General features: G+C 31.3%; 1 protein-coding gene across 3 annotated transcripts in view; it reads left to right on the top strand.

Moving 5' to 3' along the window:
- Nucleotides 1-14,403, top strand: part of LOC139514538 (probable Na(+)/H(+) antiporter nhx-9) — a 65,525-nt gene that overhangs the window by 12,682 nt on the left and 38,440 nt on the right. For all 3 annotated transcript variants that reach the window (XM_071303902.1, XM_071303903.1, XM_071303904.1), the window contains exons 3-4: nucleotides 2,352-2,702; nucleotides 13,910-13,955. In XM_071303902.1, the coding sequence (XP_071160003.1) occupies nucleotides 2,429-2,702; nucleotides 13,910-13,955 (320 nt within the window). In that variant the 5' untranslated portion in view covers nucleotides 2,352-2,428. The remainder of the gene's footprint in view (nucleotides 1-2,351; nucleotides 2,703-13,909; nucleotides 13,956-14,403) is intronic.

The following is a 14,403-nucleotide window of genomic DNA, read 5'->3' on the forward strand; positions in this document are numbered from 1 at the left end:
ATTATTTCATATTTGATCTTCAGCTTCATAATGTTGAGTTCTAGAATTAAAGCAATTTTAACATATATACCATACAGCCACTTCCTATTTGCCTATAAATTAAAATTTTACAACACTCATTGTTTACAGACAATTCTCGTCAATATTTCTTAGCTTTAATGAAAGAGAATGATCAGTAATGCTTCAATAGACATGTATGTACATGTCACTTCAATTAATTGCATGTAGTGACACATAGGTCTAGATCTGGTATTGGTATTTTTATATTATACTTATATCTATACTATTAAACGAGAAGACCTCATTTTGTGTGTCGCTTCTCTTCCTTCCCCAATAAATTAATCATCATACCTCTGTGTTCTATAGGTACCATGTAAAGTCGCATTTGTCATCCATTCTTATGATTATTCAGTTTGGGTTATTTTGGGAGAAAAAGGGGGAAAAAATGCGTCCGGATATTTTTCCGTCATTGGACGAAATTTTAAGTCAGACTAGACTTCCGGTTTACGTTTTTCTGTACTTTGAACATACAAAGACTATGAATAAAGTGTATTTGCTATCTGCTATTATTTTCAAGTTTACTATCCATGGCGGCCACAGAGTTTATTAAATAGAGAGGGTCTATATAATATGTCAATGACCGCTGTGGATCGATTTGTAAGCCGAGGATTGATAGTTAAAAGCAAATACATATAAAAAAAGATGTGGTATGATTGCCAATGAGACAACTGTCTATAAGGGACCAAAATGACACAGACATTAACAACTATAGGTCACCGTACTGCCTTCCACAATGAACAAAGCCCATCCCGCATAGTCAGCTATAACAGGCCCCGATATGACAATGTAAAACAATTCAAATGAGAAAACTAACAGCCTTATTTATATAAAAAAAAAATGAACGAAAAACAAATATGTAACACATAAACAAACGACAACCACAGAATTACAGACAGGCACATACATAAGTAATGTGGCGGGGTTAAACATGTTAGCGGGATCCCAACCCTCCCCTAACCTGGGACACTCTATTTATAATTGAATGTTCATAATATTCAGATAAACACTAACATTATTAAAATTAATAGAAGAAAAAAAAATGGAATTTTGGAGCCAAAAAATGAGGAGCCAGGTTAGAATAACAATTGTCATGTCCCAAAGTACCTATGACTGTTGATACCTTTTCTGAAATTCTCCAGTCATAAAATCTTTTACAAAAATTCATCGGTTCACTAAGCTAGAATTAAGTATATTAAATAGAGAGGGTCTATATAATATATCAATGACCGCCTTGGATTCTCCAGTCATTAAATCTTTTACAACACTTTACATACTTTCAACCACGCTCTGAATGTCCGCGATTTAACGGGTGTGTTCAAGCATTTATCATCCTTGCGTAACGTATTTCAGTTTTGGTTATTTTGCATGTTTTGGGAGGAATATGAAAATAAATGTGTCCAGATATTGTTTCCGTCATCAGACTGACTTTTTAAGAAATATAAAAGACTTCCGCTGCCCATAAGGCCTGTTTTAAAATTAAACATAATTTGCATTTAAGTACTTGGGACAGGACAATTATTTTTGCGTTTTTCTGTATACTATGATCATACATGTACATATACTATAAATAAAGTGTATTTGCTATTTACTATTAATTCCAATAGTTTACTTTCCACGGCGGTCACTGATATATTTCTGTATACTACATACTACTACATACATATACAATGAATAAATTGTATTTGCTATGATTTACTGTAAATTCCAATGGTTTACTGGGGGAGCTCTTTACTATTCACGGCGGTCACTGATACATTTTATATAATATCAGTGACCGTTTATAGTAATTATAGTATATATGTATGTTCATAGTATACAGAAAAACAGAAGGAATAAAAATCAGTATTTGGAAAAAAGGGGGAGGGCAAAAAAAATGTGCCCAGTCCCCAAGTTCCTTTGACTTTTGATACCTCTCCTGAAGTTCTCCAGTTTTAATTTTTTTTACAGTTAACATACGCTCTATTTACCCGCGATTTTGCAGGTGTGTTCTAGTATTTATAAAAGTAAAATGTCAATGAAAACTTCAAGTATGAATATAAAAAAGAAAATAAGAAAATGCAAACATTTCACTGTATTAAGATAAGTTTACATTATTTTTTACTAGTTTTACTCTTCACAGAAAATATTCATGATAAACTGCATCCATAATTTAAAAAATGATTTTTTTTTTTAGTGTTATGTAATAGACATACTATAAGCATGCGTGGAATATTGTGAATGGTGTAGATACATGTACACCAAAATATTTGCATTTTCCCCTCTTTTATTTACCATGTTAAATTTCATTTCAGACATGAATCCTAATACGTGAACGATTTAGTTGACAGTTAGATTTAGAATACTACTTCCAAGTAATCCAAGAATAAACATGGAGAACATAAAAACATTAACATCTTTGATCTTCATTTGGACATTGTGTTTCTCCATGTGTGTTTGTAATACTGGAGGAGGAGCTACCCACCATCCCAAACACAACACAGATAATAGTAGTACAAAAAGTAACAATACACCTCACGATGGCAACAACACAGATCACCATGGTCATATTCATGGTGTAGAAATTGCTGAATGGAAATTTGATGAGTTACGAGAGCCATTCATTTTTACCATTGTTGTTTTATTAGCTGGACTCAGCAAAATTGGTAAGTAACCTTAGAAAGAGAAAAAGAAAACAGAAATATTCATTTTTTGTCATTTTTTATGAATATTTGATCATCAAACAATCTTCCTAAAAATGTATAAATATTTAGTAACTTTACAATCTTTAGCAACCGAGGGTAGCTACTAGAAGGTGAGATTAAATGATGATTATGTCATTATCCCATTGCCATTTGTCAACAATAATTACATGTTTGTTTCCATAAAATTTTAAGAAACAAACTACATCAATGTGAGACTTAAAAAGTAATTATAATATATGTGGATTAATCCCAAAGCACCTAATAGCTCAGAAATCGTAAGAGCTGTTAAAAATCTGATGACATTTCACATATCTGCTATTTACTCTTACAATTTGACAAAGATATACTGATCCAGTTAAAAAGTATAAATGCTGACCTTTATATTTCCAATTTATGTTATTAAAGATCCCCCCATGATTTGTTTGCAAAAACAAAAAGTAATTAATCATACAATTCTCAAATATGCATAAGAAGACTTGTCTCCTGGATATTACTAAAAGGAGATCTAGATGTTGGTTGATGGTCTGATTGAGTAGCATTGAGTGGCATACATGTATACATATATATAGAAGACACAAGAAAGATCAGATCAGAATGGCATTCAACTTTTTAATATCTGTTACAATTGCAATATATATATCTTATTTGAAAAAAAAAATAGCCATTGCTTGAGGAAAGGCTCAGTTTTCATCCAATTTCCACTTTAAACATGATAAATTTTCCCTTAGATAATGAATATTTTTTTCTTTAATTCAAGGAAAATTTCCTATTGTGACTGTATACTTTACTATGTTGCAATTGTAAAAGTCTGCTATTATGTGTAGAATAAAAAAGCCAATATATTATTTGAGGGGATGCCATAGAAAAATGCTGAAAGAGTGTTTCATTATGGGAAGGTCACTGTTTTGTCATTTATAAGGACGCTGAGTATGCGCAACATATATTTATTTAAAAAAAAAATCCATTAAAAAAATTCTGGGAAAATATTGTATTTTATTTAGGAAGGAAATGATAGATCCTGTCAAAAATATTTGTGAAAATTCAGAGATAAATATAATTATAAAATTGATTATGTCAAAGATCTGTGAATGGTATCTCTTATTTTAGGTACAATTCTGGGGCATGAACAATGTATGATCAAATATTTTTGTTTTACATTTCTATTCGATTAATTTCATTAACTGTATATGTATTGTATGGAAAACAACTAAAGAAACTAATGAAGAACTACTGTTATATTACTGTGGTCGTACAAAACATGGGGGATTAAACCTGGTTTTATAGGTTACTAAACCTAACCAAGTGTGGATTAAACCTGGTTTTATAGGTTACTAAACCTAACACTTGTATGACAGTTGTTTTTAGTTCCTTTATATTGATTTTGGATGAGCAACCCACACAGACATGTATAATTGTTTATTGTGACAAACTGTAAACATACAGCACAGACATACCACAAATGCACACAACTGACAAAATAAAATAAATTCATACAAACATCCAAAGAAATCTATTATTGTAGTTGAAAGTAAATCAGTCAACAACCCCAGCGAAAAAGTTTTAGTATCTTATGCCATATATTGTAGACAGATGTAGTGCTCCATTTTGATTTGATTATAGAAACTGACATTCTGTTGTCTCTACTTTTGTTATATACCTTACTATGATTGCTAATGAATCAGCATTATTTCATGTGCAATCATGATAAATAGAATCTTATTCAATATGTTTCTTTCTCAAAATGGCTACTGATTCCCATATTCTTTAACAAATTAGATTGGTCAAGTAGTTGCATGATGTAAATGTGTATTTATGGTCTGTGAAACAGAGATCAGGTTACAAGAACGGTTAAAAGTCCAGACAGGAAACCCTATAGATGTAACAGCTAGTGAAGTCTCAAACTGGTATATGTTATACCATAAGGTTAAAATTATTCTTTGTCTGAAATTGGAAAATTGAATCATTGATTTTATTTTGACTAAATATAGTTAAGAAATGCTGAAGTTACAGAGCCTTTTGTACAAATATTTCTATCACTCTATAAAATGGTGGTCATCTGATGGCTATATAGACTTTATTAGATACCATTAAGGAGAGTTGTCTCATTGGCTAACATCATGATCATACCACATCTTTTTTTTATATTTGAAAAACAAAAAAGTTTAGCAATATATACGTCAACTATATTAGTTGTATGGAAGGATTGTAAGCTGTATATGTCTGTCTGGCAGGTATAATCTGACCATGACCTCATTGTTAAGTTTGTTTCTTAGATGCTAAAAGCAATAGGTCAACTATATTTAAGTTTATTTGATAGTTGTAGTAAAGATTTAAATTTAGGACTGTCAACTTTTATCAAAGGTTACTTTAAATTATAATGCCAGATATTTCAGCATGTGCACTCTTGAATTTAATTGTTCTTTGCTGTCTCAACACTTTCTAAGCTTGATTAATGTTTTATTTGTTGTGCTTTGGGTTTAAGAACTAATGGTCTTAAATGCACTTTATTTGTATTGATGATTTCATGCTATTTTAAGTTATTTTAAGGATGACTTCTTGCCTGTAGCTATAGATTAAAATGTTAGACTTTCCCTCCGAGATATCATTGATATTTTTAAACTGGTTTGATAAAGTGGTGTTTTTAGGTTTTTCCTGGTATTTTCAAAAGTCTCAAAGGCATGAAGTTTTCCTGTTGATAATGCGTAGTTCAGACTTAATGTTTGCACTCCTACCACATCTTCTTGTTTCTATTTCTACGTAAGATAAAGCATTATCCAAGTTCTAACATTGGTTTTGAGAAATGCACTTACAACAGTTTCAAGGAAATAAATAAAGATAGTATGAACAATAAACAATAATGTTGATAAACAATTCAAGGAACGTATGGAAAAAGAGACATTGTTTACTCTTTATGATATATCCTTCTGAAAAAATGATTTCTCTCTTTTTCTTTTTATGCCCCACCTACGATAGTACAGGGGCATTATGTTTTCGGGTCTGTGCGTCCGTTTGTCCGTCCGTTCGTTCGTCCATCCGTCTGTTCGTTCGTCCGTCTGTCCCGCTTCAGGTTAAAGTTTTTGGTCAAGGTAGTTTTTGATGAAGTTGAAGTCCAATCGACTTCAAACTTAGTATACATGTTCCCTATGATATGATCTTTTTAATTTTAATGCCAAATCAGAGGGTTTACCCCAATTTCACGGTCCACTGAACATAGAAAATGATAGTGCTAGTGGGGCATTCGTGTACTGGGGACACATTCTTGTTATTCCTGAAATATCTAATATAAAATCAATAGTAATATAATATGCTGATAATAGCTCAAGCAGCTACATTTATATGCCAATAAAGTCCAATAAAACAGATTGTTGGAATCGTTCTACTGTATTTTATCCTGGACAATGTTATCAGCTGTCGACATACAAATCATGTCTATTTATTAGCTGTCAGTTGAAAGGAAATTTATATGGTTATAATTTAATAAAGATGGCTTGAAATCTTTAATTTGTTGAATTATTTAGAATCTGAGGGATGACTTATCTTTAAAAGAACACTTGTGACTTCATCAGAGTTTATGTAATTAACTAAACAATGAAGATAAGAATACTGGTGAAGATTCAAACTCAAACAAACCATCTGAGTAATATAAAAGACAACTTGTTTATAAGTATAAAACCCAGTTGTCAAAGTTAACTAGTTCAAAGTTTCCTTTGACTAAGAAAACTTAGTCCAAGTCATAATGAGACTTTTCACTATCCCTATCCATGTCTTTCATCAAAATCATCCAAGTCATACACAGCTACTTTTGCACAGGTAAAGAAATAGTACTAAATATTAAAAGTAAATTTCCAGTACTACAGATTTTTAGTACAGAAATAGTACCTATGCAAAAGTAGCGGTGTAGAAAAAACTGCATTACGATTAAATAATTTCTGCCCAAGTTCATCCAAATTTCCTGAAAAAATAGGATGAGATTAATTTGTTCTATTCCATCCAAGTATGTCAAAGTTTTTGGTTTCCGGATAATAACTTTAGTATAAGTAAACAGAAATCAATAAAAATTTTACACAATGTTTATAATCACAAAAGGAAGCTTGGGATTCATTTTGGGGGTTATGGTCCCTAAGGTGTAGGAATTAGGGGCCGAAAGGGCCCAAAATAGCATTTATCTAGTGTCAGAACAATAAGTTGTGTATAAGTATTTCAATTGTTCTGAAATTGTACCACATTGTTTAATACCATAAGTAGAAGGTTGAGATATATTTTAAGGGTTATAGGGCAAACAGTCTAGGAATAAAGGGCCAAAAAGGGGCCAAAAACCAGCATTTTTGTAGTTTCTAGTTAATAAATTGGAGTTATCTTTCTTTGACCAGAATGGTTGTTGAATCACCTAAAACCAATGCTTTATATAATCCTCTTTGAAAATTGGAGTTATCTTTCTTTGTCCAGAAAAGAAGTTGAATCAACTTAAATCAATGCTATATATATATAATATAAAATGCAATATTCACTTTACTACCAACTGATAAATTAAAGCAATCTTTACCATTCAGTGATTACAAGCACTGTGATTACAATTCTAGGGTTATGCCCCTTTACTAGTGGAAAAATTGAAGATTTTTTTAGTTTCTGTTCTCTTAACTTAAGTTTGTCTCAACTAAATTTAATGAAATGTATATATGATGCTTATTACCTCTAAACTCAGTTTAAGTTCAATTTTTGGCAGCTTCACTTTTACAGTTCTTGAGTTATGTCCCTTTATAACGTTATATGCTAGCGAGGGCATCATCTGTGTCCTTTTGGACACATTCCCCATTTATTATTTTAGAAGTTACTATTAATTAATATTAATTTTAACCATGACTGTATGACATTTTATATTTTAATATTTTATGATGTACGTATTTGAATGAGTAGTTATTGTTGTTTTGGATACGGGAAAGGGGGAAGTGAAAAAAAAAAATGGGGTGGGAGTCAATTATTTTTTATCATTTCAGATTTCAGAATCTAAAAAGGAAATTTCTTCAAATAGTAAATTGCTCAACAGCAAAAAAAAATTAAGTTCATTAGACCACATTCATTCTGTGTCAGAAACCTCTGCTGTGTCAACTGTTTAATAATCACAATCCAAATTCAGAGCTGTATCCAGCTTGAATGTTGTGTCCATTAATAACTTGCCCCAACCTTTCAAGGTTCAACCTCTGCGGTCGTATAAAGCTGCGCCCTGCAGAGTATCTGGTTATTGTTGTCTTACCTGCGTCAAATGTTGTATGGTAAGACATTAGTGTCACTTTTCATGCAACATATTGAATGTAAAATATTCTATGGCAAAGTCTATTTAAGGAATGACTACTATTTTTTCTGTCTATGAAGAAATAACACAAAAAATGTGGTGCACACTGAATAACGCACGTAGCGGGTTATTTAACAGTGTGCACCACATTTTTTATGTTATTTCAAATAGAAAGAAAAAATAGTACAATCATTTCTTATAATTTAATTCTAAATTCCATTTTAAACCGTAGAAAACCATGAAAAAACGTTTATGACTTCACGGTCACATGACTAAATTATGTCTATGGGCTCATAACAAAATAACGTCAGCCAATCAGAAGACGCGTTACATCCAAAATTAAATTATAACAGAATAAGTTATATTCCAGACCAAGAGAATATTCAATGAAATCATTTAGTTAAACTCAGAGACTATATTTATTGGTAAGAGAATATAATTAAACATGTCAAATATATACATGTATTGTGTTCCACAGGTTTGGCTATTAGTGAGTACATTTATGAAAATTGTAAGCAACACATGAGTAGGGATGGGTACTCACTACACATCAGTTAGTATGAAAAAACACTCTCATGGTTTCATTTAATTCACAAGGATTTTACATCGGTGTATCTCACAAAAACAAAATATTAATATGTCATAGATAAAATAAATGCATCCATATTATTAAGCAAACTAAGTGCTTTAATTAAAATTGCAATTGGTTTGTTCAATTTGCTGAAACTTAGATTTGTTTTTATGAAAAATGATGTACTCAAATTGTAAATTCAAATACCAGTAGTACAGCTGTATATATGGCTATATGCACTTTTCTATTCACAACTACATGTATCCAACATTGCTTTCAATTAACTTATAAAAGAATCTACATACAATAACATATTTTCAATAAAGCATTTTTAAGATCATCATTATCTTATTTTATTCACAGTCATTTTTTTCAAATCCAAAGGGAAAAAAAGTTCAGCAACAATTTTTTGATGATCAGTCAATGGTCTCAGGTCCACATATTGATATTTTTCTTTTTACAAATGTCTGGTACCTGCCTAAGTTACCTTTTGGTAACATGCCAGTCTTCAGGTCTACTTATTTTAATATATACCAGGAATTTTCATTATCATACATGTGTTTTTTTTATTATTCTGATAAGATGTTTTCTTACATCATGAATGGAAAAATATTCTTATATAAGCCCCACTTGAAAATAATAATACAATCTGTATGTTCATAAGTATGCTCTGAAAACTTATAGTCCATTATGTAGGTAGGCAAAACTTGTCTTCCTTTTAACATTGCCTAAAACAGATTTGATTAATGTAAAATGGTCAATGCATGCAGGAACTGTTTTGTAGAAAAACACTTCTACATTTGTGAACATTTATAGAAAAAAGTACTTGCACATATGATAACTGTCCCTAGAGTGTTTCAATTATGAAACATAAGTAAAAAGAATATAATTTTCAATACATCACTGTCTTGAGACTTATTAACTTTTTCAAAATAATAGATCGAGTTCTTGGAATTAGTTGTTGTTTCAATGTGGAGAATGAATAAGTTGTATCACATGACATCTTTTATAGATTTCTAACGTTATGTTTTAATTGTAAAATGAAATTTGACACGGTAGAAAGCTCCATCTCAGAACTGAAATATAAGTTAATGTTCATGCTATTGGAATGTTTTTTGAAATCCTACAATCTACAAAAAGTAAGACAACTGAGAGATATCCTGATTAGAGAAGACATACTGCAGAACATAATTAAATCATCACAGTTTGATCTCCTTGTCTTTTTAACGAGAAACTGTAGAAAATTTTATGTCATGTTCACTGTCTTTAGCAATGTTGTAACTTAACAAATGACAGCTTCACATGAACATTAGATGACAATAGCTATACAATTTTAAACCATTGTGGTGACATCAGCCTATTCATTTACCGTGGATTCTTTTTCTAGAATCAACGCTTCCTAAATCCGTTGCTGAAATGGACTCACCAGATTATATTCTATTATTTCCTTTGTGTGTCTAATTTCATTTAGGTTGAATTGACTAATTTACTGATTTCTGTTCACTAATGGCATTAAATTAAAAACTTAACTTTAATTTTTGTAATTTCTATATGCCTTCACTGGGAATCGAACCCGTCCATGATTTCTGTTAAATGTTACTGACTTCAACATATCGATGAAACCTCTGGGCTACCATTTGGTTACGATTTATATGTTTATTTTATATATATAAATGAATATATGATATACATCGGTTCAACATACACACAGGGCTTGTACCTTTATATATTAATAATAGGCAAACGTACAATACAAATTTCGGTGAATTTAGGACTAAGGGACCCAAAAGGGGTCAAAAACAAGCATTTTTCTAGTTTCAGAATAATAACTTGCTCTAAAATTGAACTTCAATGTTTAATACCACAAAATGAAGGTTGGGATCTATTTTGGGAGTTATGGTGCCTACATTTTAGTAATTAAGGTGGTACCCAACACTTTCACTAAAATTAATTTGGCTCGTTTAATTTTCATAAAATTTTGTCAAAGTATTTACTTTGACCCTTTAACAAAAAAACAAAAATTTTAAGAATTTTAAACCAACCGTTTTGTCAGAAAAATTACACTGGTTATATAGCAGTTTGACAAACACCAATTTTGATCATTGAGAAGCTTAATATTCCCTTTACAACACAACGTAATTAAAACGTTAAGCTGACTTTACAGAGTTATCTCCCTGTAGTGTTAGGTACCACCTTAAGTTTCAAAAAGGGACCAAAAAGAAGCATTTTTGTAGTTTCTGGACAATAACTTGTGTATAAGTGTATGGATTTCTCTGACATTATACCCTAAGGTTCCATATCTTAAAGGGAAGGCTGGGGTTGAGTTTGGTGGTAATTGCCCAAACATGCAGGAATTAGGGGCCAAAAACAAGCATTTTTATACCCCCGTAAAATTTTTGACAAAACGTATTATAGTATACAAATGTCCAGCGTCTATCTGTCTTTCCGGCGTCCACATGTCCCACCTTAACTTATGAGAACCACTTATTCAAATTTCATGAAACTTAATATAGTTGGTTCTCATGATGGTCAATGGTCTGTATACTTTTTGGTGAAAAATTAGATTTAAACTTTTTGAGTTACAGAACTAAAACATGGTGTGTTTTTTTCACATGATGCGCCATATCTCAAAAACAATTTATGATTGTTGCACTAAACTGTACACACTTCTTAGTAATATTAATATGAAGATCTGTATACTTTTTGGTGATTCAAAATTTTATTTAAGAAGTATTGATTTTTTTGTTAAAAAAAAGGGGTGGGGGATTTTCACATGTTGCGCCGTATCTCAAAAACCAGTTATGATTATTGCATAAAACTTAACACACTTCTTAGTTATATTACTCTGAAATACTTTTTGGTGATGATTTAAAATTTTATTTAAGAGGTATTGAGTTTTTTGTAAAAAAAGAAAAGGGGGGGGTTCACATGTCGCACTGTATCTTTTAAATGATTTATGATTATTGCTTAAAACTTTTCACACTTCTTAGTGATATTAATCTACAAAGTTTTTGGTGATGATTGAAAATTTTATTTTAGAGTTATTGATTATTTTTTTTTTTTAAAGTGGCGGTTTCATAAGTCGCGCCGTTTCTTAAAAGTGATTTTGACTATTGCTTAAAACTTTACACACTTTTTAGTTATACTTAACTACAGATCGGTATAATTTTTGATGATGATTCAAGATTATTGAGTTTTTTGTAAAAAAAAATTTTTTTTCACATGTTGTACCGTATCTCAGAAACTATTTATGATTATTGCATAAAACTTCTTACACAAGACGAAGGGCTTATCATGCGCACGTTGCGCAGCTGTTTATTCTAGTTTCCAGACAATAACTTGTGTTTAAGGATGTACTTAGGTGAGGTTAGGTGAAAATTAATGAATTAAGAAGTTAAAATTGATACTATAAGGTGGTAGAGCATCAATTAAGGATAAACATAAGCTAAAAATATTGATAGGTCATGGACCTCCTTTTCGAGATATTTGAGAATTAAAATATGGCGGGAAAAGGCTGACTTGGACTTTTACCTTATATTTGCATTGGTGTTATTGGGTCTCAAAACAAAAGAAAGAAAATTAAGAATCTTCTAAAATTTTGGTAAATGACCTTTCATGAGCTATTTAGTCTTATGTGAAAAAATAATTGGGTGTTATGGGGCAAAATATTTTACATTGTATTGTATGGAAAAACACCAAGGAGTCCGAACATTTGTCACAAATTCCAAAACCTCACCTAAGTACATCCTTAAGTCACAGTATTGATCTCTCTGAAATTGTGCTACAAGGTTCCATACTACAAAGGAAAGTCTGGGATTGAGTTTGGGGGTAATTGCTCCAAGGGGTGGGGGGGGGGGGGGAATTCAAAAAGTTGGGGGTGGGGGATTTTTTGTGTTTTTGTGGGTTTTTTTTAAAGTTTCAACAAGAAATCTTCAATTTCACAGTATTTGGCAATAGATTTGTAAGACCTTCGTGTCAGAAACCTATATTATGTCAAAAATTTAATCACAATCTAAATAGACCACTTTCGAGTTCATCCGTCACCGGAAAAAACTCGTCAATTATACGAGCCTTTATGACGTCATTTACCAGATAGAGGGGGTCGCCTGTATCCCTGCACTATTTACGTTCATCAAGCGTCTTGGTGATCGTCATTGTGCAGGATAAACTAGAAATAATGGTTGTTCTGTAGGTACTTAATGACAATTCCCTAATGACATCAATGCTGATAGTCAATTTTGAGAATTCAATTTGTCGTATAATACGTACAATATAGATTTATAGTTTTCCAACCACTCGCTCAACATTGGAATGGAAGTGACGACGCCCCTAAACGCACAAATGACATTCACTAAAACCAGAGTTTTTGACGGAAATGCATCGAACTCGAAAGTTGTCTATTCAGACAGTATCAAGCTTGAAAATTGTGTCCAAACTTGCTCAAACTGTTCAGGGTTCGACCTCTGCGGTTGTATCAGGCTGCGCTCAGCAAAGCATTTTATTATTTTATGTATGATGACAGTTGTGTGTATTCAAAGATGATTGGTTAAATGTTATTGGTCCTTTAATTTTAACAAATTCATTTTACTACAAAAAAACAAGCAAGGGAGAAAAATCTCTGTCAACTTTTTATTTAATTGGTATTGGTCTTTTTCTTGGGCAACTAAATGAATTTAAAGCAAAAGATATCCATGATGACTGGGAGTTTCTCTAAAGGGTGATTGTCAGGTGTTACTTTGGTGCAATAACCAACCAAACAATTGGTCATTTATCTATAAACATTGAATTTATTTGATATACCTCATACACATTTTATCTTTTGAAATCAATATACTTGTGCAGTGGTACTAGATTTAAAGTCCTTGGCTGTATTGATAGCTTTAGTTACTGATTGTATGGTATAGATGAGAATCTTCTAATCCATGAGAATTTTATGTACTTAACTGTAATACTACACTCACATGAGAGAAATTCAGAGAGTATATAAGAATCATTTTGTTTTGTATTGGAAATATTATTCAGATATACATATTGATCTAATAGTATTCTATATATTGTTGTCTGGCTTTTTAACTTCTAAATCATCCTTGAAGTATACTTGTAATATGCAGTGTTACATATTATTACAGATGTTCTTTGCTAAATGGGGAATTATAGGTATTAACATTGACATGACTCCTTGCTAAAGGAAGTATAGGTTCAGCGGAGACCTTGTATCATTGATAAACGATTTTATGACAATTTGAAGTACATCGAATTAAGATTTAAGATTTAAAACACTAATGCCGGTTACGTTTCTCTTTTCAGGCTTCCATTATACAGACAAGCTATCTTCCCATGTTCCAGAATCTTGGTAATTCTATAGCTATTAGTCATCAAGTTAATCTCAATCAAACAATTCATCACATGTTTATCTTTAGAACCGTATGATCCCATTAGTAATAGTGCTTCTTTTGCATTTGTTCAGCATGAATAACAAACAAAATGCTTAGGCAAATTAGATTTTGATCATGAGCCTTGATTTATATTTATTAAAGAAACAATTGTAATTATTCTGGACTATAAATAAGGTAAAACACAGAACAAGTTAAAATTGTACTCTTATTCAAAAGTAATCATTAATTGAAAAACCATTTAAGCAGAAATGTGTCAGGTTAGATTATAAAAGAGGGTGGTAATGGGGGTACCTTCATGATGAATAACAGTAAAAAGATTTGCAAAATGACGTTAACGGTATTTTATTATGCATGACGATAAAATGTACACTTTCTTTAAGACTATAGAAAAATCAACTGATTTTT

This window comes from Mytilus edulis, chromosome 3 (assembly GCF_963676685.1).
Source record: "Mytilus edulis chromosome 3, xbMytEdul2.2, whole genome shotgun sequence".
NCBI lineage: Eukaryota > Metazoa > Mollusca > Bivalvia > Mytilida > Mytilidae > Mytilus > Mytilus edulis.